This window comes from Odontesthes bonariensis, chromosome 24, assembly GCF_027942865.1.
Source record: "Odontesthes bonariensis isolate fOdoBon6 chromosome 24, fOdoBon6.hap1, whole genome shotgun sequence".
NCBI classification, from domain to species: domain Eukaryota; kingdom Metazoa; phylum Chordata; class Actinopteri; order Atheriniformes; family Atherinopsidae; genus Odontesthes; species Odontesthes bonariensis.
Genome location: NC_134529.1, coordinates 23,102,106 through 23,123,706, shown reverse-complemented (window position 1 = coordinate 23,123,706; position 21,601 = coordinate 23,102,106). Strand labels below are relative to the sequence as shown.

Here is a 21,601-nt window from a genome sequence, read left to right as displayed (position 1 = left end):
TTTAACCTTGCTATTTTCTAAATACAGTGACAATGGAAAGTGGAGACACTTTAGGTATGGGTTCAAACTACGGTAGAAATGAAAGATTAAAGCTTTTATTGCACTTTAGAAAATTTCCCTTTGTACACTGTCTGACTGTGGCTTTGTGAGCTGTTTCAGTCTGATGAATATCAGTAACTTTTGTGAGTTTCTCGGAAATCTTCACTGTTACACCGTTATTTGGCGATCTTCGTGTGTTGTGGACATTAGAATGTGACCATTTCAGTGGTGTGTTTGGCTTCTTTGACATTCATGTCTCTTTACAGAGCCCGTGCTTTTCCTCTGTGTATGACAGGAGGTCATTTCACCCCTAGACAGCTGGTTGTCTTTGGCGGGTCGGCATGTTTACCCTCATCGAAAGCATATTAGTGAATGACAAGACCTCCCACTTAGACTGCAAACAGTGCATTAGTTATTGACTCTGATTACCAATGTTTGACCCTCTAAGCTTGATGTAAACGCATAGGGAGCCCAGCATCATGTGAATTGACTGGAAGTTTCTTTGTTTGCACTTGCCTGTGTAGCTCCTTCCCACTGTAAATAAAACGCTACAAGCAGGTTAGACCATCTTTATCAATGGGCACGCAACCTCAGTGAAACAAGTGTCATTAGGGAGATTATTTGCTCTGCTTTACTATTTCCTATAAGCGTAAATAACATGGTGAAAGACACAGGCAGCTGCATGTGAATGTGATCATGAATGTGAATGGAGCCAGACAGGCTCTGCCCACAGGAGGAGAGGAAGAGCGTCATGTGAAAAAAAATATTTTATTTTCCAAACATAAACTCATTCATTTTATGTACAGCATGAAAAATAGAGGACACATCAGACAGAATTTGAATGATTGCACTAGATTTGACACAACTCATACAAATTCTAATTAAGGGAAAATTAAAAAAAAACAATGTCAAAACTTTGAAAAGTGCTTGTTTGAAGGCAGCAGTACTGCCTGTTTTATGTGATTCTCCCGCTAAATGTCCATTTAAATAGAAAGTACTAGACGAGTTGTTTAAAAGTATTAAATATATATCGACAACCCACTGGAACAAAAAACACTATATCTATAATATTTCTTAGCAGTCTGATTATTTTAGCTATTTCCCATGGCTTCATGCAATAGAGACATTGTCCAGCGTGCATGAGCACCTCTCTACAATCATGTTAGGGAATTCAGCCACCTCAATCTCAGTATAGTCCCCCTTTTTCACCAGGTACATTATGGGTAAAGGAGCACTCTCCGACACCGTGCACCGCCGCTCTCCGTAGCCGTAGTTGCGTTTGGGCTGCTTGCAGCTGCCGGTGCACCTGAAGGCCTGGTAACCCGCAGGCTCGATGATCCAGTACTGCGTCCAAGTGAGCGCGCGGAAGTCAATGAAGTACTGTTCTCTACAGCAGGTGTCTTTGTTTCGGTTTACGTCACAATCACCATGAGAGCTGTGGAATAGATAAGAAATAAAGTTAGTTTGCTGTCAACACAGATCTTTTTTAAGTGAGGGAGGGAGACGGTTTGGTTGCTGCCCAACAGGCCTCACATTTCTTAACTACACCCCTGCTGGCCAGTTTATAAAAAAACTTTACAATTTATTAATATATTTAGACCATAACTGAAAAAATATATTATTCATCGGGATTTTTGGAACACCCAAAGCTCCTAAATGTTGATTTTTTGTTTTTCTTTTATTTTCTCTTGTGCGAACCAGTCATTTCATACTTTTCTCTGAACCACAATAATTAGTAATCTAACGCCCTCTTGCCGCTCTGCTACAGACCTCTTAATGAACGCAAACGGTGACAGGTAGAAAGCAAAACGGGCACATAGACTAATTGTCACACTGATACAATATCCTGTATATCAAAAGCTCGCGCCCTTACCCGTACTCTTCGAGGTTGAGTGTGTAGAGGATGAGCTCGGGCTTCCCCAAGGTGTTGTCTGTCTGCTCCTGGGTGGTAAAGCGCACACTTTTGGCCATCTCTGCCGCATAGCTGCCAGGTCTCTCGCCCTCGATCCACACCTCCAGGTGCATAGGTGTCTTCTGCTGGGTCTTGGACCAATAATGCACCGCCTGAGTGACATCAAAGCTCTTCCAGCCAGTTTCGTGAATGGGGACCAGACTGTGAACATGATAAGGACGATTAATTAAAATGATACGCAGCTGATGCTTCTGGGAGAAGAGGAAAGTATCTTCTTTTATATACAGCTCAGCAGGAGGGGAAAATAACCCCTTACCGTGAATCTACCAGCGATGTCCGGTTGGATCCGTCCGGCAGCACCTCCACCCAGTAGACGCTGACCCTGGCGTTGCTGATGGGTCGGTGGCTCTTTCTCTCCACCGCGAAGCGTTTGTGATAAGAAGCCCGTTGGTAGAGCTTCAGCTCCGCCATGGTTACCTCGCTGTTATCCGGGATCCTTGCCTCCATGTCGAACAGCATGCGATGCCGAGTGGTGTCAGAGTACACATACTCTCCGGAGATGTCTAAAATACAACAGTTTAAAAGCGTTAAAGTCGTTTTTCTTTTTCTTTTCAATCCGCTTTTCAAAATCGTTTTGATGCGTAAAAGAGTCTTTACGCACCACGTGCCCCTATTACGCACGGGAATATGGTTTCAGGTCAAAGGGTACCATTATTGACACCATTTCCGTATGATTTATTCCATATTGCATGTTGGATATTTTAAGAATTGTGAAAGTTTCTCACCTGCATTGCCGGGGATTCCCCTTAAGATGCCCGCCAGGCTGGGCAAAGATCTGCGTCGCCTGCTGTGGTGCATCTTCAGCATGGACAAATACTTATTTCTGACATGCGCTGGAATAACCAGGTTCTCCAAATCTCTCTTATGGATCTTCGGAACTTCATCCAATCCAAGTTTCTGCAGCAACACGTCCTTCATATCCTGATGCGTAAATGCCCTGGCCAGACCCAGGAGCGTTGCACACAGGACACAAGCGCGGAGGAAATCCATGAGGAAGAAATTCAGTGGAACAAGACAGGAGTACAGTAGCGGGAGTCACTCAGAGATACAGAGTCGCTCTGACACTCATCTGGCCCCCTTATATTGTTGCGGCCCTCCCAGCCGTTCGCACTTTGTCGATGGGGGCAGGGACCCTTATCAGAACAAAGGTGCGACGATACGAGTCCCATCCTAAACAGGATATTTAAGTGGCCATACTTCAAACACCAACAATTAGACTCGAGTGCCATCCGTATTGTGGAGGTGTAATTTCTCCATAGTTGCACTAAAAGTATGTTTGATGTCTGTTTGGATTAGTTTGCGTTTGATGCCATTTGATCTGTGCAATGAATCAGGTGGAAATATTCACAAAATATTCACATTTTTTTCAACACATTTAATTTTTTTTGTAATATTGATGAAGTTTGTTTTGGAGGACAAATGTTTCACAAGGATTGAATATGTGAGGTGATGATTGGATGGCTTTTTTTTCAGGGCCTTTTTTTCAGCCAAAATGAGAAAGTGCAAGAGAAGATCAGTTGTACTGAGATTTTCTTAAAATTGAGGGTAAAAAATGTCGCGTTGAAAATAATTTTAGATCAGAACCCTAACATTTAGTCACTGGAAATGGAAGCTGGCATCAGCTATCCCGTGCAGCCAGAGAGAACCTGGAGTGTTTTCACTTATGTGATTTATGAACACTGATATTGTTTGATTGACTGAGTTGAACAAAATGCAAGTGTTCTTCTTATCTTGGCACTTTAATTTCTCTCAAATTAGTCTGCTCTCCTCCACTTGTGTGTTCCCTGCTGCTACACATGTGTCCCAGACAGACATCTCTTGACCCTGCGAACCTGAAGTGCCCTCTTCTCAGTAGCACCCTTGTCTACACACAGCGCCTCTTGATGTGTACATTCCACTGGACGATGTCAGGCTGGGCCAGTCTGGTAAGAGTTGTCACACACTGGCCTTATTTCTGTCTGGGTGGCTGTAGGAGCTTGTTTTTATGTCCAGCAAATGGCAGCATGGGAATGTCAGGAAAAGTAGTCAGCAATTTGTTCACTTTGATACATGTTTATAACAGAGGGGGGGGAGTCCAGGAGGAAGTATTGTAGAGCTTTGAGGGAGGAGGAAGACCCAAGGATTAGATGTTGATTCCCCGCTCTGTCACCCATTCCTGGCCCACTCCAGCAGATTAAAATTATTAGCCAAACAGACAGTTAATCCAGGGGCTGGGGGGGCCGGCGTGGATGTGGATTGGGGCAGGCTCTTCACAGGTTGGTGATTATCTGATTCCATTGCGAGGATTTGCCTTGCCTTTTTTGTCACACAAACATTAGAAGCGGGGTGCTCTCGCTGGCTGCCCAGAAGGCCCTGGCTCTGGTTGTGTATTGGACTGTGTTTGCTTAGAGATGTCAGACAGACTGAAGGGGCACACAGGAAGACCAAATGACAGATGACTGCCAGACCTGCTCTTCCAAACTGGTGCATCCAAGCCTCCCCAACAAGACAAATTATTAATGAGCTCATAGCACATCTCGCCGTCCATGTGTGGCACAGTCGGAGGACGTGAAAGAGAAATCATCTAAAATAAATTACATCTGCGAAGCACTGAAAATATATTTCTTACAGCATGTGCATAGAAGGACTTATGTGTGAGTGTGTACAGTTCTAATGAGTTCTATTGACTTGGTGCTGTTGCATTTGGGTTTCACCCTTGCAGTTAGATTGCAAATGCAGATTATACTTTTTTCTGCAATTGTTTGTAACATTTTGTACGATTCAAAAACCTAATTCAATTTTCAATGACAATTTGAAGTCAATCACATGTAGCAGAGCCTCCTGTTGGCCCATGAGATCACCCGTTTTTCATATTAAGTTGGGGGGATTTGTCTTTATGTATTCAGATTAATCATGAGACACTTTTTAATTCATTTTATCAGTTTAATTAAAGGGGGTCGTGCTCATTAATTAAGCATTGATTAACAGGGAATATAATGTAAACAAGCCAGTGTTGCCTGTGATGAGAGCTGAAGTTTTGAAGGATCCACTGAACTGTGATGACAGAATTATTTGTGTTTTTTTTCAAACACTTATGGCTATTAAAGGAGTTTAAAAAAACGGTCTAATGAGATTCCTGCATGCAGAAACCCTGAGAATGATTAAAAAAAAACACACACAAAAAAAACACAGTATTCTTCCTCAGAGTCCATAGATGAGGTCCAAACTGGTCTATCTGATTGTCTGATGTCAGGATCACCAGTGCAGACATGTAAATTCAGAAAAGATCTATTGTCCAGTCCAGCCAAAGGCCAATCTAAGTGCCTGCTCTCCACAGCCTAAAATACACAGGCCTATGTCATCCCCTGTCCCTCACATTACAGCCCCTAATTCGGGAAATTAAGATGCCTTTTGTGTGATATTTCTCAGTCTTTCCTCCTTCCCATGCCAATCAAAGATGAGTTGCCGAGTTCAAAGCTTCATCTGATGCTCCAAGGTGCCATTTCTTTTCAATCAAAGGCCAACGAGCTCCCACAATCAACAACACAGGTGTTAATTAACATCCACGCATTTGCATTCAAAAGCGGTCCAATTTATAGGTCATTCCCTTCCATTTGTGAAACATGGAATCCCCTTTGGCTGCAGAGAGCGCTGTTTGTTAAAAAAAAAAAAAAAAAAGGCTCGGTTTGTATGTAAGACAAATATTACAGCGGGCCCTTCAGGAGGAAGAGGAGGCCGCATGCAGTCTGCTTGTGTTTTCCTATGTGGTTTGAGCATTTTGTTGGAGCATCTCATTTAGACGTCTCCATGGGAACGAGGCGGAGCTGCAGCATGCTCCAAAAAGTCAATATTGAACTTGTGTTGGTGGTCACGCCAAATTCCTCATTATTCACATTGTCACCGACTTCCTGACTTGCCATTGCCTGCTTTATCTTAACATCAAATATTTGGGGGGTGGAGGGGGTGAACCGCTAGTTTGCACCTTAATAGCCCACGCAGGAACTCTTGTTCTAATTTTTGAAATGTCACTCGGCTGCAGACGAGAGGGATGGGCTCCGTGTCTGGATCTGATCCATCGAGCGGGCTGCCAATACTCATCAATCTGTCTGTAGGAAGGAGAAAGCGCCAGACCTGTGCAAGGACAATAGCCTTACAGTTATTGCCTCCACATCTAGACAAACTACAGGACAGTCTAATTGTATTTCACACAACTAATGACGACTCAATCAGCGCAGAGACGTGGGCCTTGGATTTAATCCCTGTGCAGACTTAACCCAATAGGATCAGACGTGATTAGTCAGGGCTAACAAGAAATATAGAAATTAACTTTTGTAATTAACATCTAATTAATAGGGACATGGGGGTGCGTGTGGGATACTGATAAGGAAAATGGTGGAATAAATTCAAATCCAATATTCTGCACATTCTTTACATTTGTGAGAGTTTACTAACAACAAAACAAGAGACACAGAATATTTACCAAAATAAGACATAAAAGAAAAGCGTACAGCGTTGTAGGAAAGCATTTTGTACACCAGAGGGGGCTGTTGCAGCGCATAAAAAAAATCCAACGTTTTAAAGGAAAATTCCACTCTAAAAACACATTTCGTAACTTTGTTGTTACCTTTATTTAAATGGATTTTAGATAGATTAGAATAGATCATATGGTGTGAGACAGTCTTCCCAAACAGGATATCACAAATGTCGTTAAGGAACATCCATACATTATATTGGCTGCATAGGATGCTCACACAAAATTTATATTCTAAACTGAATACTTATATTTGGTTCACTGCAGAGTTTATAGGTGTGGCCCAGTGATTGACTGCCGACCTATCCAGGGTGTACGCCGCCTCTCGCCCAATGGCAGCTGGGATAGAAAATATGATGTGTGGATATAGTTGGATGGATGTAGGAAATAGATAGATGGGTGTTTCACTGGAGAGCCTCCAGGTGTGGGTAAAAGCTGGAAATGCTACCAGTTGTCAAACAAACGTCACTATGGCTGCTGTCTACCGCATGTAACCTCCTTTCCAGAGGACATGTGTGGCTGTGTGAAACATATACAAAAACAGGGTGCCGTGTTTTGCAACTTAGACTGTTTAGATCACTAAGAAATTGTACTCATTAATTTTCTAATAAATGCTCATGGCTGAAACAAGTGGATAGAAATCTTACAACTTATGAGGTTACTTGGCAACAGGTCAGTTCCATGATTGGCTCTAGAAAGAGCATCAGATTCAGAGAGTCTCTCAGTAGTAAAGATGGGGAGGGGTTCACCACACTGTGAAACACATTGTGGGCAAATGCTTCAACAATTCAAGAACAATATTTTCAAAGTAAAAATGCCAATAATTTGAGGGTAATGTCAGGTATGAAGAACATTAATCAAAGGATTCAGAATCATTGCATAGGCACAAGGACACTTCAGAGAACACAGTTAATCCCTGCATCACCAAACGCAGGTAGAAACTCTGCCATGCAACTTAATTTCCTTAATTTCCCTTCGGGATGAATAAAGTCATCTATCTATCTATCTATACAAAGAAAAAATATAAAGACGGTAAATATGATTAAAAAAAACAGTGATTTCTCTGAATGTGAGCTCATTTAAGATTAAATTAGGATAAAGTAGAAAACAATCCTGGGGTTAAATCAATCAAAATGTTAACTGCTTTTTGGAAATCATGGATGCTGCCTCCCCCTGGCTAAAGGAGAGAAGGATCATTAGATAAGTAATCAACACAAAGCCAGTACGTGATAATAAGGGGGGGTGTAAGTTTATAAGACACGGGCAAAGTACACATCTGTGAATGCTCCATTAATGCTATCTACACACCTACAAAATATGCTGCCAACCACAGGATGTGTTTTCAGGGATGGTCTTGTGTATCCAACCAAGACAATGCCCAACCATATTCTGAATGTACAGTGCTGTGCCGGAGTCTTGAGCCACCCCTCAATTCTTTATATTTTGCCTCCAAGGAGCAGGACTTTCCACTCATCTTTTAAAGAGGCCTTCAGCAATAGTTCTCCAGGCTTTCTTAGGGTCTTTCAAAGTTTTTCTTTGAACATTGACTGCTTTTTCACACATCTTCAGTCCAGTATTTGAACGTTTTCACAGGAATGTGTTTTTCTGTTTGTTAAGTAACGTAACACTGACCTATGAGTTACTGAAGCATAAAAAGGCACCTAACACAAGGGATGACCCAGTGTTGTGTGAACAAATAAGAGACAACTTAGCAAGGAACCAATTCTAAAATGTATCTTTAAGCTCTTTATTACAAGCAGCCTGTCACAAATACACATCATGTGTTTCCATTCCTTTTAGTTGGATCTGTGGAAACTGTTAAAGATAACACAATTTCCCCGCCTAAGATAGTATTTCTGCACCAACAAAGTGGTTCCTAAAGAGCTATTAGCAGAAACTTGGCATATTTCAGCACAATGTGCTTTTCCACAACTAGTGGACAAAAAAAAGAAGTGGCAAATCGGGGAAAAAAATCCAACACAGACCCAAGAGAAGACATGAGAGATGCATCTGGCTCTACTGTTCAGTCTCAACAGAAATGGCCTCCATGGTAGGGATGGCTGTCCAGAGGCCATTCTTAACGAGTTTAAAGTAGGACGTAAAGGCTAAGGTATGACAAATGACACGAGAAGTGGACTGAAAATCAGTGGCAACAGGTCTCATGGAGGGATGAATCCTCCCCAGAGCCCGGACCTCAACATTATTGAAACTGTGTGGAATCATATACAGAAAGCGGAACAAAAGACAACCAACATCCAGAGAAGAGCTTTGGAATGTCCTTCAAGAGGCCTGGAGAACTATTCCTGAAGACTACTTAAAGAAATCATAACAGAGTCTAAGAGTTGAAGAATAAAGGTGCTCATATCAAATTTTAACTTTCCGGCTCATTATACAAACTCTGTTTCTGCCTTGTATACTATATTTCCAGTTATGTGTGCACATGTTTCAATAATTTTGTGCATCCATCACCTGTTTTGCTGGAAATGTACAAAGAGATGAGGGGTGGCTCAGGACTTTTGCACAGTGCTGTGCTACAACGGCTTTGCTCCACAGTGAAACATCTGTGTGTTACTCACAAAGAAACAGTAAACAAATCATGACCCTAAAAAGACACATTCACATTCAAAAACTGAAACAATGCAACAAATCTACAGACGATCAGTGAGTGTTTTTCCATTGATAAGGTGACCTGTTTCTGCAATGTCACAAACACAAGGGAGTCATAAATGTTGTGAAATGTGTTCTCATTTTCAGTATTATTAGGTCGTTATGTTCTGTTGCTCATGTACTTTTACAGAATAGATACTTCCAAACCCTCACAATCACTCATCTCAAAACTGTTACTCATTGTGGAGGGCATTAACGGTTGTTGGGCTGCTCCTGATGCCAAAGCAGTATGCTTTGAATTACAGGCTCTGTTTTAGTGGGTGCACGTCTTGCATGCTGAGTTGTTATGTGCGCGCCTTTTTTTTTTTTGGTGTCTGTCATCCCTCTGGAACTGAAGAGGACTGAAGCAAGGATCACTTCATCTCTTTCTTTGTGATTTATACAAATCACATGGTGGACTTTGCTGGTGACGCACAGAGATATGCTCACACACACACACACACACACACACACACACACACACGCACGCACACACACACACACACACACACACACACACACACACACACACACACACACACACACACACACACACAGGACTATGTATGTCTCCCTACCCCCAGAGATTCGGCTGCTGTGCAGGCCATTAATCATTAACAGATGTACTTTGAGCACTGATAAGAAGTGGACTTCAAAAGGATGAAGTGTTTTCTACACACACCTGTTTTAGAGCAACGCACCCTGAACTGTATACCCCCCCCCCCCCCCCCCCCAAAAGTGATATTTAAAAAAAAAGAAAAACAATATAATATGGGTTTGATGGTCAACCAAACAGCTAAATGCACTTTTTTACCCAGACGAATTGACACAAAGTGTAATTAAGTGACCACTTACACTACTTTTGGTTTGGTAACAGTCAGGGTGACTCAAACAGTCTCTTATATCTGTAGCATTGAATAAAATAAAAATAAATAATACAAAAAAAAAAACGGTGACCAAGTGGTGGGAGAATTAAACACGGCACATCTTGTAACTAGCTTGGATGGGAACAGTTCAAAGCACAAGCACTGCAATCTTTAATCATTCCCAAAAACTGATGAGACATTTGCATATTTAGACCACAGTCAGATGCATGCATCTGATCATCCATATTGGCCGAATTCCATTTCTGAAATCTATAAGCATGGTGCAGTTTAGTCGAATTGTAGACTTGTAGAAAGACCTTACTTTCATTCGCAAGTCTACAAATTTGCATCTCTGCAAAACACACATTCCTACAACGGCTATCAAGATATTGCTTCAATGTGAGGCTGTAAAAGCTGCTTATTACAACAGCTATCAAATCTCAGAGCAGGTTATATTGACGCATGACACTACTGCGTAGGTATATCTCCACAAACGTAAAAGCGACTGTTAAAGCGTTAAAGCGACAGGAGTGATTCCAGTCTGAAGTCAGTCAGAGGAAAACGCGTCCTCTATGCACCGCACCACCAGTAGACAGACAGCCCGCAGTTTCCATTCACAATATTGACAGCCCCCACCACTGCCAAACACCCCCACCTCCCCACAGCAGATGCTGTGACGGGCGCCATGATGATGATCTGGGATTTTGCCTGCAGCAGCAACCAGAGATGCTACGGCACAATAAGATGGGCTGCCGTCTGTAAAGGAATCAACCAATGAACGCGGAGGCACTGCAAAGATGGCGCTATGATGGTTCAGCACCTTGCGCATGCGTGGAAGTTGACTTTTTCCGGGGACGCAAGAGAACAAAAAGAATCGAAACGTATCAAAAGTATCGTTCGTGAATCAAATAATTTGTTCTATATTCTAACTATATTCTGTATTTGGTGATTTTATATTATCAAACAGGGTCGCGAGACACCCGCCCGTTTATATGTCACATGTACCCTACAGACCCACTTCCCATAATCCAGCGCGACGTTGCGCAAAGAGCTGTCTGCTCGGCTGTCTTTTCTGTCCAAAGGCTCTGGCAGCAAGCTGCTGGTAGCTTGACTGTGCAAAGACTGCAAGAAGCGACCGACCGGCGGGGGAGGCAGGCAGTGCAAAGGAAAGGACAGAGGGAGTTTAGGCTGTGTCCCGTATTTGGAATAAGCAAGACTTGAATACAGTTTTCCTTTTTGACGTGAAACGAGCTCCTCCATAACCTTCAAAGGGACCTGCATTTTAAACGGCCAACTTACGGTCTTCTGGAACTCTTGAACTAACCGTGGTTTTCGAACTGTGAAAAAACTAAGAGAGACATTTGGTTTCTGGACGAAGAATGGGATTTAAAGAACATATCTGCCAGCAGTGAGTTGTTAAAACAGGGAGACAATTCCCAGTTGGATAGAAGAAAAAAAAAAAAACATTTTCGAAAGGGGTGGAATTCTGACGGTCTGTCTTGACGCTGCGTGTTACATGTCAACTCATGGCGAAAAAAAGGTGGCAATGATGGCATTTAGGAACGGAGAAAAGTAACGTTAACGTTAGCTTCGTGGCTAGCTAAATAGCTAACCTAGCAGGCTGCTTACTAAGCCTGTGTCGCCCTTCCATTCCTGGAGCAGAGGAGGGGCGCTGGGGCTTTGTAGCATTGCAGATCTGCCTTGCATTTTAGGGTTGCTGGAAGAATGGAGAATTCCAGATATCCACCACAACACCGACGCAGGGAGGTCTGTTGAAAGGCATCGACTCGATTTCTTCCCCCATTTCAGACCAGAAAACTGCCATTAAGCGTTGTGATCTCGTCAAAATCCACCGGCCTGGGGCAGCCAGGATCTGTAATTGTGGACTAGCTTACTTGTTTTCTTATGCACCCTGTGGGGATAGGCTCTAAACATGTGGAAGTGTTGCATATCGTACCGACCTCTTAGATACTGGATCTTTAGAGGTAGATCATGAATAGGTGAATTTCTTTTTTCTTTTTTTTTTTTAGCGCAGAATTAGCCCCGGCCTGCCCTCAACACAAAGTTCTATTATTTCCGAGACAAGGTGAAGGTGAGATAACTTCTTCACGGGCCCCTCTGCAGTGACCAACAGGCCGAGGAGGTGTTTGTTCATTCAGCCATCTAACTCCCGTCACCATCATTACTTTAAAGAGCAACAAGCCGGAATAAACATGTCGGGAGAGGTGCGTTTGAAGAAGCTGGAGAAGCTGATCCTGGACGGACCAGCTCAGTCTAATGGCCAGTGCCTGAGTGTGGAAACGCTGCTGGATATCCTGGTCTGCCTCTATGATGAGTGCAACAACTCTCCGCTCAGAAGGGAGAAAAACATCCTGGAGTTTTTGGACTGGGGTAAGTTATCCCATATCTGATTTGATATATATTTTAATTTATTTCCTCTTGTTTGGCTTGTGCATTCGGCTTCCCAGTCTCTTTGGTAAGATGATAAGCTACTAGTGTTGGTGGTGCAGTGGCCCTCCCTTTATCATCACATTCCTTTTATAGTAGTAGCGAGGCTCACTTGGCCTGCTCTCCTCTCACACGAACCCTCCCTGAAACTTAAAAGCAAGGTCACTATATTCTTGTGTAACTGAACGTTTTATATGTTTTGGAAAATGATCATGCACGGCAGCCTGTTGGGGATACCAGAGCTCGCGTTAAGCAGAGGTTTAAATCTGGTTTACTCCCAAAAACAGCAAGCCGACAGTGAGAGGGAGTAACCCAATCCACAGAAGGATATTCACAATGGTGAAGAAGATCTTTAGCAGACTCGCGTAGAGTTTTGATAGAAGTCCAGGAAAGATCTAATAAAGATGTCTTCTCCTCCAGGCAATCACTTATTCATACGAGCACTGCACTCTTACGTAAAGTTGATGTATTTCTGTTGTGGCACCAACTCTCTCTAGATCAGTTTAGTTTTCACAACTACTTTCTTGTCAGTTTGTTTTCTTTCGAATGGGTGTAGGTGAATGCTTGTTGACAGTCCTCTTAGGTTTACTCATCTGATAGACATGGAAGTCAAATTTATAATCTGTTTTGTAACTACCCCCCCCCCCCCCCTTAAAGCAAGGTAAGAAAAAATATATTTACAAGAGGACCACACACACAGACAAACAACACAATCCTTTTGCCTTGCCAGAGGGACTCTATGTATGTGTGTGAGACACTGGGGTTTGGTTTGTGCATGAAGCAGGAATGTGAACAACTCACCTTTTTTTTTTATCTAGTGCAGAGGCCCAGCTAGCTGCCGGAGCATGCCTGGCTTGCCTGCTCGTCTTTGAAAGCCCTGAAAGAGGTGCAGAGGCAGTGAGGGAGCACATAGTTTCTTGCGCAGGCAGAAACATGAATCAAGGGAAATTAATAATCCATGAGGCAATACGAAACAAAAGCATAATGGAAGGAAAGTGCTGTTTGGTGCATTTGCTAACATCTCTTTGTCTGACTTTAATTTCTAAAACGGTACAAACTGCAAGGGTAAAAACAGGCAGACTCATCACCGAGAGGCTTGGTCAAAGACAGACAGGAAGGCGGTGAAGTCAGTCAGATGGCGTGAGAGTTTAGCTGTTGCTGTTGATTTGGTTTGCCCTATCAGCCAAAATCCGGCCAACTTATTCTGTGCTAAAAATGGAACCACACCAACCGGATGTGGAGGAATTCAGTTTGTGTTTCTGTTTGCGCCAGCATAAAAAGGTGCTTTTCTGCCCATTAAAGGCTACACCCAACGGCTTTCATCCTCTACACATGTGCCGTTTCCTTCAGGGCGACAGTTTTGGCCCCGCTTGCTAGTCTTCAGCTGATCTGCAGCATCTAGTTTGCTTTGCAACAATGCCAGCTTGCCCTGGCCTTTAAGGAGAAGCGCAGTGCCAAGTGGTGACTTAATCCTGACATTTCACTGAGTTGACACTAGAAACTCTTTGACTGAGCTCGGCCAGACACAACACACAGATGTGTCCAAGCTGTCATAACTGTCCACAGGTCCCATGCTGCTGCTACTGCTGCTGCTTATTGTGTCCTGCCCCAGAGGGATTATTATTAAATCCTCCAGAACTATATAATTGTTATTAGGTTTAATTGAGGTGAGTTTTTGAGTCCGCATGAACAAATTTCAGTGCTTATTCTTCTCCGCTATCTCTGATGCAGGAGTTTGTTTATATCACATTGGTGTTTTCTCCAATTAATTGGAAAAACTGTGAAAGTAATAGTCTAAAGTAATTATCTAGTTGGATGTTTCTTTTTTGTTTGGATACAAATATATTTTCTTTGGCTTTGGCACGTGGTGCAGATAGTTCCCAGCGATTGTGCTTTATAGGCGCAGAAACGATGTCCCGAGTTAAGCCGCCGTTGTTCCTGTTTGGTCGATCAAACTGACCAAACGGAGGGGGCTCAGCGACGCTTCGGTGTGCGTAAAGTTTCTCACACACACTCCAATTTGGCAAAGAGGCTTATCAGCAAAGTACTTGCACACAGAATACCGATGTGCAAATAAGGTTCATCAGGCCCACCTTAGATGGGCAGTGCGACATGGCTAATGATTATTATGAAAACTCAGTCCTCGGAGTGGTTATTAGAATTGTTATGGACATTATTTAAGAAAAGACAAGTTGCCTGTGGTGGGAATGTCCTGTTAAAACAAATGTGCTTCATACACACATCTGCTACACACACTGCCTGTGTAGGACAGAAAAAGTTTGATTAAAGCTTCAACCAATGGTGTTTATTTATTTATTTATTAAACTTAACGCTATTTTCCATGATAGTTTTGCCTTTAAAATGTTGAAAAACACCATCAAACTTTTCTGCGCAGACTAACTTAGTTAGTTAATAGTTGATTAGTTTTTCTGTTTGACCTCTGGATTTAGTGACTGATTACTGCAGCTCATGATCACATCAACTTCTCTCTCATTATGTAAGAAAAGAAGAAACTCCTCTTGTAGACGCAGCGTGGTTGGAGAAAAGAAGCGCAGATCCGACATGTTCTTAACGTGTTTTTGAAAACCGTTTTGGTCAAATCTGAAAGCAAAAGTGTGGCAGAGTGATGACAAAATGAACACGTGATTGGTGATCGCCCAGAAATTCTTTTGAGATTATTCAGAGCATAACACAGGCACAAAAAAATGACTAATACAGATACTACCTGTATGTTATCACGGTTGAGGTGAGCTGATTTTTATTTATTATTTTTTTTTTTTAGAAATGAATTGCTCTCTGTTCTAGTAGCAAACAAGAATGGAGAAAGTTTTCCTTCATGTATTAATCTGGTGGGGTTTTAGGACTGTGATAACACACATCCACAAGACAGCAGACCACACCTTTGTGACCAAGCCAGCAACCAAATTGCGGTAGAATTAAGGTCAAGTCTTGTCTTGTCCTCAAAAATTTTCAGTGACGCCACTCCCATGTTTTCTTCTTTTTTTTTTTCAGTTTTTTTCTTGGCAGAACATCCAGCCACGGGGTCAAAGGAAAAAGCACACCTGTTACACATTTTGCAGTATTTGAACATTTACGAGCTAAATGTTAACTGAGGAGGTGTTATGGTGCAATTCTACCTGCCCATTTATACTTCAGCATACGAGCCAGGGTGCACGCGAATGATTTGAGCCTACAAGTAACAGACTGGATCAGACTTATAGAGTTAACGCACAGCCAAAACAAAGTTTAATCCGACATACAGAAAAATAGTTCAAGATGGGGAGCTGTGAAACCTAAGACCTCTTTAACTTGTGACTGGCCTACCTTTGTAAGCCGCATAGAAGCTGTGCCCCAACAGTCGTTTTCCCAGAGAGAAGATGCATCACTGCAACTTAGTCACCGCACCGTGTGCGTTTCCTACAGCAGCACAGCTGTGACTAAGGTGCAAGCTGTTTTCCCCGAGAATCGGTACGAGCCAGAGGAGAAGTCAAACATTTGTATTGGGTTTGCTTTTTCTCCTTGTTTGGTGACCTCATTTCTGCTGAAATGGAGACCCCTACATGACCTGCAGCCACAGGGGAAATGAACACGAGGAAGTACACTGTATCCCGACTCCTCGCATACACCTGGCGATGGCCAGTTGAAGCGTCTTGAAGCCCTGACGCTTTCAGGCCAGTTGTGTTGGCGTTGAATCCTCCACAGTGCCACTCGCTGCTTCTGAGCTTTGAGAAATGGTGCAATATAAACGTATAAGCTATTGTGCAACAATGTTTAGAAGGTGCATTTTATTTAATGTGAGTCGTTCAGTGTAATGCTTATCAGAGTTTACATAGAGGATCAGCGTCAGTCCTCAAAGAGTATGACTTTCGGAGTAGAAGAAATACACCTACTCATTTTTCCATGGAACAAGCACTTCTCAGTCCAAGAAATGAATAATGAATTAGTTTGAATGTAATCCTTTCAGTTTCACACTGACCCATGTCTAATGTGGGTTGGTGTTAAAATATCAGTAAAAACTGGACCAGGATGTTGGTGCCTGTGTTGTGATAAAATTGATTACCAGTGTGCAAGTCAGTTTTCTGCATGAGGTTTTCAGTTATTTCACAGGAATTTGAAATCTTCAACTTGTTCCCTGTTTTCAGAAATGAATTTTCTGGGTAACTGAATTAAAACGGGCAGCTGTGCCAGGCCACAGTTGGCAAACATGGAGGAGGCCGCCTGACCTTTTTCAAAGCCGACTGGTGTTAGCCCACAGTGGCCAGCTGTTCAGCTGCAGCTGATGTGTGCTCCACCCTGCGAGGCTTTCATTGGCAGCGTGCCTCACACACAACTCACAGGGGAGACGCACACCCGAACAGATTCTCACACACACACACACAGACGCATACACGCATACATTATTGTGGTTTTGCCTGACTAGGCTATCTCACATTGCGGACTGGAGTTCATCCCTGTTATTCCTGTTACTAAACAGACCAGAGGAGCTCGCCGCTGCATCTGTAAAGATTGTAATTGCGTTGGTTCCAAAAAGGAATTCTTGGTCACATGGTTTTAAATTCTGTCCAGAGGCCAATTCACCCCATCAAGAACAAACAGTCCTGGGACACTTCATGTACTCTCTCCATGGCACCGCTGCAGTAATAAACATGTGTTCAGGTCAGTTTAAAGTGATTGGGAACTGCTTTGCCAGCCGCGTTGTAGCCGCGTGCCTCGTTCAGGAAGAGACCAGGCAGGAAATGTCCTTCAGTGCTTTTTTGATAACAAAGTCGGAGTGAGGAGTTTATAGTTTGGAGGAGGAGCTTTTAGATTAAAGCTGCCGTCGGCAGGTTTTCAAAATTGCGAGTCTAAAGTCGGAAAATTCGAACTGATACAACTTTCAGGTCCCTCCCCCAACCTCTAACAAGCTCCGAATCGCCCCCCAAACCCCTCCCCCTCTGTGGACGAGGTTGTGCACGTGAGTTCACACCAGTGTGAGCGCACACAAGCTGGGGCAGACTCAAGCTCAGCAGCGTGTGCACAAGCTGTGATTGACAGGTAGGATTCCTCCACCCTAACGTGATTGGTTAAAAACAGCCGGGAGCGCTCGATTTTTGTAAGCACGATTACAGGCTTCAGAGGGAGCTACAGATTTCGTTATTTTTCCTAAACAGCCTATTTAATATTCTACTTCCAGAATCCCATGACAGTTCAAGCTAATATGACTAAAAAAAGTTGCCGACCGCAGCTTTAAGATAAATCCCTTAAAAAAAAAAAAAAAAAAAAAAAAAAAGATAATAATTAGTAAAATAGTTGCTGTTTAAGGGCTTTCAGATAAAATGTAATAAAAAAAAATAAAAAAAATCTAATCCAAACTCAGATTTGTGTGATGTTGTGGAAAGTACACGTTGGCGTCACTGGCTATCTGTGTCAAGTCGTCAGAAGTATTAATAATGGTATGGTATTCAACAGTTTTGTGTGTAAATATTGGACGTTCACATCCTACATGGGCCGGCCTCTGTCAGGACATCCTTGTTACCACTGTGGCTGCTCTGCCGCTTCCTGTGTGGTGGGCACGGAGAACAGGAAGGGACCACAAGGACTCTGTGAGCTAGTGCGGACCCAATGGGTACATGATGTCATACGAGGAAGCGGGACAGCTGCATCACATTGTGTCATTGTGTACTCTGCAGCTTACTCACGTCCAACGTTTTGGTGTTTTGTCGGGAAAACGCAAGGTCACACTGTTTATTTCCTCCCTCTTCACACCAGTACTCTCACAGCAGATGTCTGTTTGCTCATTTGAACACTCATGAACTCCTTTGGTTTCTCACTTTTTCATGCACACGCATGCACACACACACACACACACACACACACACACACACACACACACACACGTGCACACAGCTTTTTCCATTGTCCTCAGGGGACTTTCAAAACAATCAGACATAGCAGAGTAGCCCATGTGTCCTCTCATCTGCCGATGTCCACTACCACACAGCAGAGTTCAGTGTCCCAAAAGGTTGGGGGGGAACTCCAGCCACCACTTGGGACTATTTTCGGCTGTTTTTTTCCCCTTCCTCATTTAATTTACTCTCTGTCTGTATTAACCCTTTAGTTCTCCAAACAAGTCCAATAGCCTGAAATCACTGAGTGCACGCAAACTCACTTTTTTCGCTCTGTTCCTTAACGTGAAATGTTCCCATCAGGGCTGTTGTCATATTTGTGAAATAGATACGAAACTACCAACGGCAACTGGTTAGCTTAGTGTTGTACAAAACTTTAAATTTTTTTTAAAAAACTTGTAAGTTTTCTTTTATCAAACTGACAATCCAACACAATTTGATTTGCTGGTCGGTGAATGTCTTTGGGTTTTCTGCTTATAGTCTTTGTACTAAGCTGTAGCTTAATGAATGCTGTGCAGGCATCAATCCTCTCATGTCATCTCCAAAGAAAAAAAAAATCAATGGAGGGACTCTCCAATTAAGTGAGGAATTTATTGATTGATGATTGATTCAATTTCTTTTATTTTTGACGCTGTGTTTCTCTCAGTGACTTGAACAATGGCGAAAATGAGTCTTGTTTTCTTGCATTGTGACTCGATAGACTTTTATTCTTATGTTGAATTTCTAACCGGACCATTGATGGGTCAAATAAATTCTCCAAGTGTAGTTACTTTACCTGTGCTGGCTAAGAAAGCACAGTTGGAGCTCTGGCTGTGGATTTCTTGTGCCTCTATCAGGGTAACGTGAAATCGCTCATTACGGCTCAGCATCGGGATACTCAAAGGTGGCCTCGGTCAATCTGTCTGGGAGCTTTGTAGGCAGATAAACGACGGCTGCTAATTGTGATGTGTCATCAGAAAGTGGCACAGGAAGGCTTGGCTTCCTTCCTCCGTCTCCCAGAAGACACTCTGTAGTGCAGGTCATTAGCCAGCCTCTCAGGACCCTTGGGATCTGACTGCAAATGGTCTCTCCTCCCTCTTCCCTCTTTACCTTTACTTCTCTTCATCCTCCCATCTCTTTCTTCCCTCCTCCTTCCCCCGCAGTGGCTGTAAGCTGGCTTTGGCTGACCTCTCCATTTAGCTGTCTGTCAATCTTTTCATCCAGTGTTTCGAGACCAAATGAAAATGAAGCATCTTCACTGTCTGCTTTTTGCTCATTATTTTTCTTTTCCTACTCCAGTTTTAAAAGTCAGTCTGTTGGAAGGATGGAAGCCCACACTATGTTTGTGCATAGAAAAAGGACGCCGCATGTTGTAAGTTTAACCTGAATGGATTAGTCATGGCCTCCGTTTAGTATACTTCATTCATATGACATCCTCAAGTAATAAAAGTATCAACTTCTGACGTTAACGTGTAGTACAGATTTCTACACAAAAACAATGTTTTAAACTGTTTTTAAATTTGTGCACTTGCTAAAACAAGCTGATTGCATCCTTTGCCATTGCCAGTAGTTCAGTTCAATTTTCAGTTCATTTTTATTTATATAGCGCCAGATGTCATCTCAAGGCACTAGTTGCATGTTTATTGTCTACAACTTACTGTACCAGTCTCCCAAGCGTGTCACTATGACAGCATAAAAAGATAATGTGGCTAGTTTACTATTTTTGAATGGGCGGCAGATGTCGGCCCAATACAGCAGGACAAAGAATAAGCACAAATTCACCAAGATGAAGCGGTCTTGTGTTTTTTTCTTTTCTTTTTTCCATGAGTTGTTGCTGCCAGTTTCGGATCCTCTATGTGAAACGTTACCATCGGCAAACGTGGGTCAGAGTCATTTGACGCAGGCCTCAGTTCCGAGTAAACTTTCACATTGCCTTTAAAAGGCAGGTGTTAGCAAGTTTGCCTTTTTTTTAATATATATATAATTTTTAATCGGTGTAAAAAATGCTATATACGAGTTTGAATTTTCTAAAATGGAAAGGATACTAGAGTATACTCTAAATACTTTAAATGAAACTTGTAAACTTTTAAATTGAACTAAACTGAACTAAAAAAGATGTCGGTCCGGTCTCCCCGTTATGACTCTTCAGCTCAGAGGAGCAATTAGAAAGGTCTCTCTCTGCCAGCTGATTCTACACCAGTGACACACTCATAACTACCACGGACAGAGTCACTTTGTTTTCTCACAACATTTTCTGTTGTCCAAGGGTGAATTGGTGAAAAATACTGAGAGATGCCCCCACCCCCCCATCCACCTACCCATTCAACTGAAATGGTTCCACTGCCAGCTGGCCAACGCTTTTTGCCTGCATACTTTTGTCTCTCCCTATACTCACTGAACTGGGAATGGGTGTCTTTGATAGCGAGTGTATCCAAACTGGCCTTACAGAGACAGAAAGAGCCATTTTTCAGTGAAAAATACAATGTAAGAGCCGTTCCTTGCTGTCCTCATTCATAAAGCTGTGGGGAATCCATACATGAGGATCAACAGCACATTAAATAGATGTATTTATCTGAAATCTGAATGTCCCTTTATCCCAGTTTTAATACAGTGCCACACATTTTCTCCACTTTTGATGTGAAAAGAAGCTTAAGAAATGTAGAGCATTCCAAAACGTAAAAAAAAATTCACGTTGGCCTGGCCACCATAAAATCTAAGGATTAGGCACAAGACTTTCTGGCTGTGGCCACAGACACAGTTTGGCTTCCACACAGTTTCTACATGGTGCAATTCAAACTGCATGCACACACACTATTAAATTGTCCCTCTATTAGTTCAAGTACAATTTTTATTTATTATTATTTTTTTTTATAAATATAACAATTGAACAAAGAGCAGGCTTGAAGTTGGATTTATCAATGAAGCAAAAATCTTAAAAAATATGATATTATGAAAGTACAGCCCAGCATTTTATGCCATTAAAAATGACGAGCATGGATGTGTGCCCGACACTCTGCTGCTGTCTCACTTTAAAGTCTATTTGCTGCTCCTCGATCCTCAGGAGCTTCACCAGGGCACAAGTTCACAAATAATTTGGAAGAATTTGCAGCATGTGATCTATTTCCTTCAGATTCCTTTTTTCCTCTGCTCTCCTTTCTATCACAGGATGTTTCTCTGACATGCAAAGAAAGAGCTAGACCATTTGACATAAAATCCCAGCTGTTGTAGGGTGTGGAGATGCTAAGAAGTCCAGTTC

The 21,601-nt window shown here is 42.5% G+C and overlaps 2 protein-coding genes across 6 annotated transcripts in view; one reads left to right on the top strand and one right to left on the bottom strand.

The window, feature by feature from the left end:
* Positions 1 to 967: 967 nt before the first annotated feature.
* Positions 968 to 3,001, bottom strand: lft1 (lefty1). The gene is made up of 4 exons (XM_075459411.1): positions 2,737 to 3,001; positions 2,268 to 2,514; positions 1,913 to 2,152; positions 968 to 1,474 (listed from the first exon to the last, which is right to left on the bottom strand). Exons 1-4 carry the CDS (start codon positions 2,999 to 3,001, stop codon positions 1,150 to 1,152), a joined length of 1,077 nt encoding a protein of 358 aa, XP_075315526.1. The 3' UTR covers positions 968 to 1,149.
* Positions 3,002 to 11,130: 8,129 nt separating this feature from the next.
* The window catches only part of cdc42bpab (CDC42 binding protein kinase alpha (DMPK-like) b), a 76,453-nt gene continuing 65,982 nt past the window's right edge, over positions 11,131 to 21,601 (top strand). For 3 of the 5 annotated variants that reach the window (XM_075458746.1, XM_075458745.1, XM_075458744.1), the window contains exon 1: positions 11,131 to 12,424. In XM_075458746.1, the coding sequence (XP_075314861.1) occupies positions 12,247 to 12,424 (178 nt within the window). In that variant the 5' untranslated portion in view covers positions 11,131 to 12,246. The remainder of the gene's footprint in view (positions 12,425 to 21,601) is intronic. The other 2 variants (XM_075458748.1, XM_075458747.1) reach the window with 1 other exon arrangement.

Coding starts and splice junctions, on each gene's coding strand:
- lft1 (XM_075459411.1), bottom strand. CDS start 3,001: ATGGATTTCCTCCGCGCTTGTGTCCTGTGTGCAACGCTCCTGGGTCTG. Junction 2,515..2,736: donor GGGAATCCCCGGCAATGCAG/GTGAGAAACTTT, acceptor GTTGTATTTTAG/ACATCTCCGGAGAGTATGTG. Junction 1,475..1,912: donor CTCAACCTCGAAGAGTACGG/GTAAGGGCGCGA, acceptor TCTATTCCACAG/CTCTCATGGTGATTGTGACG.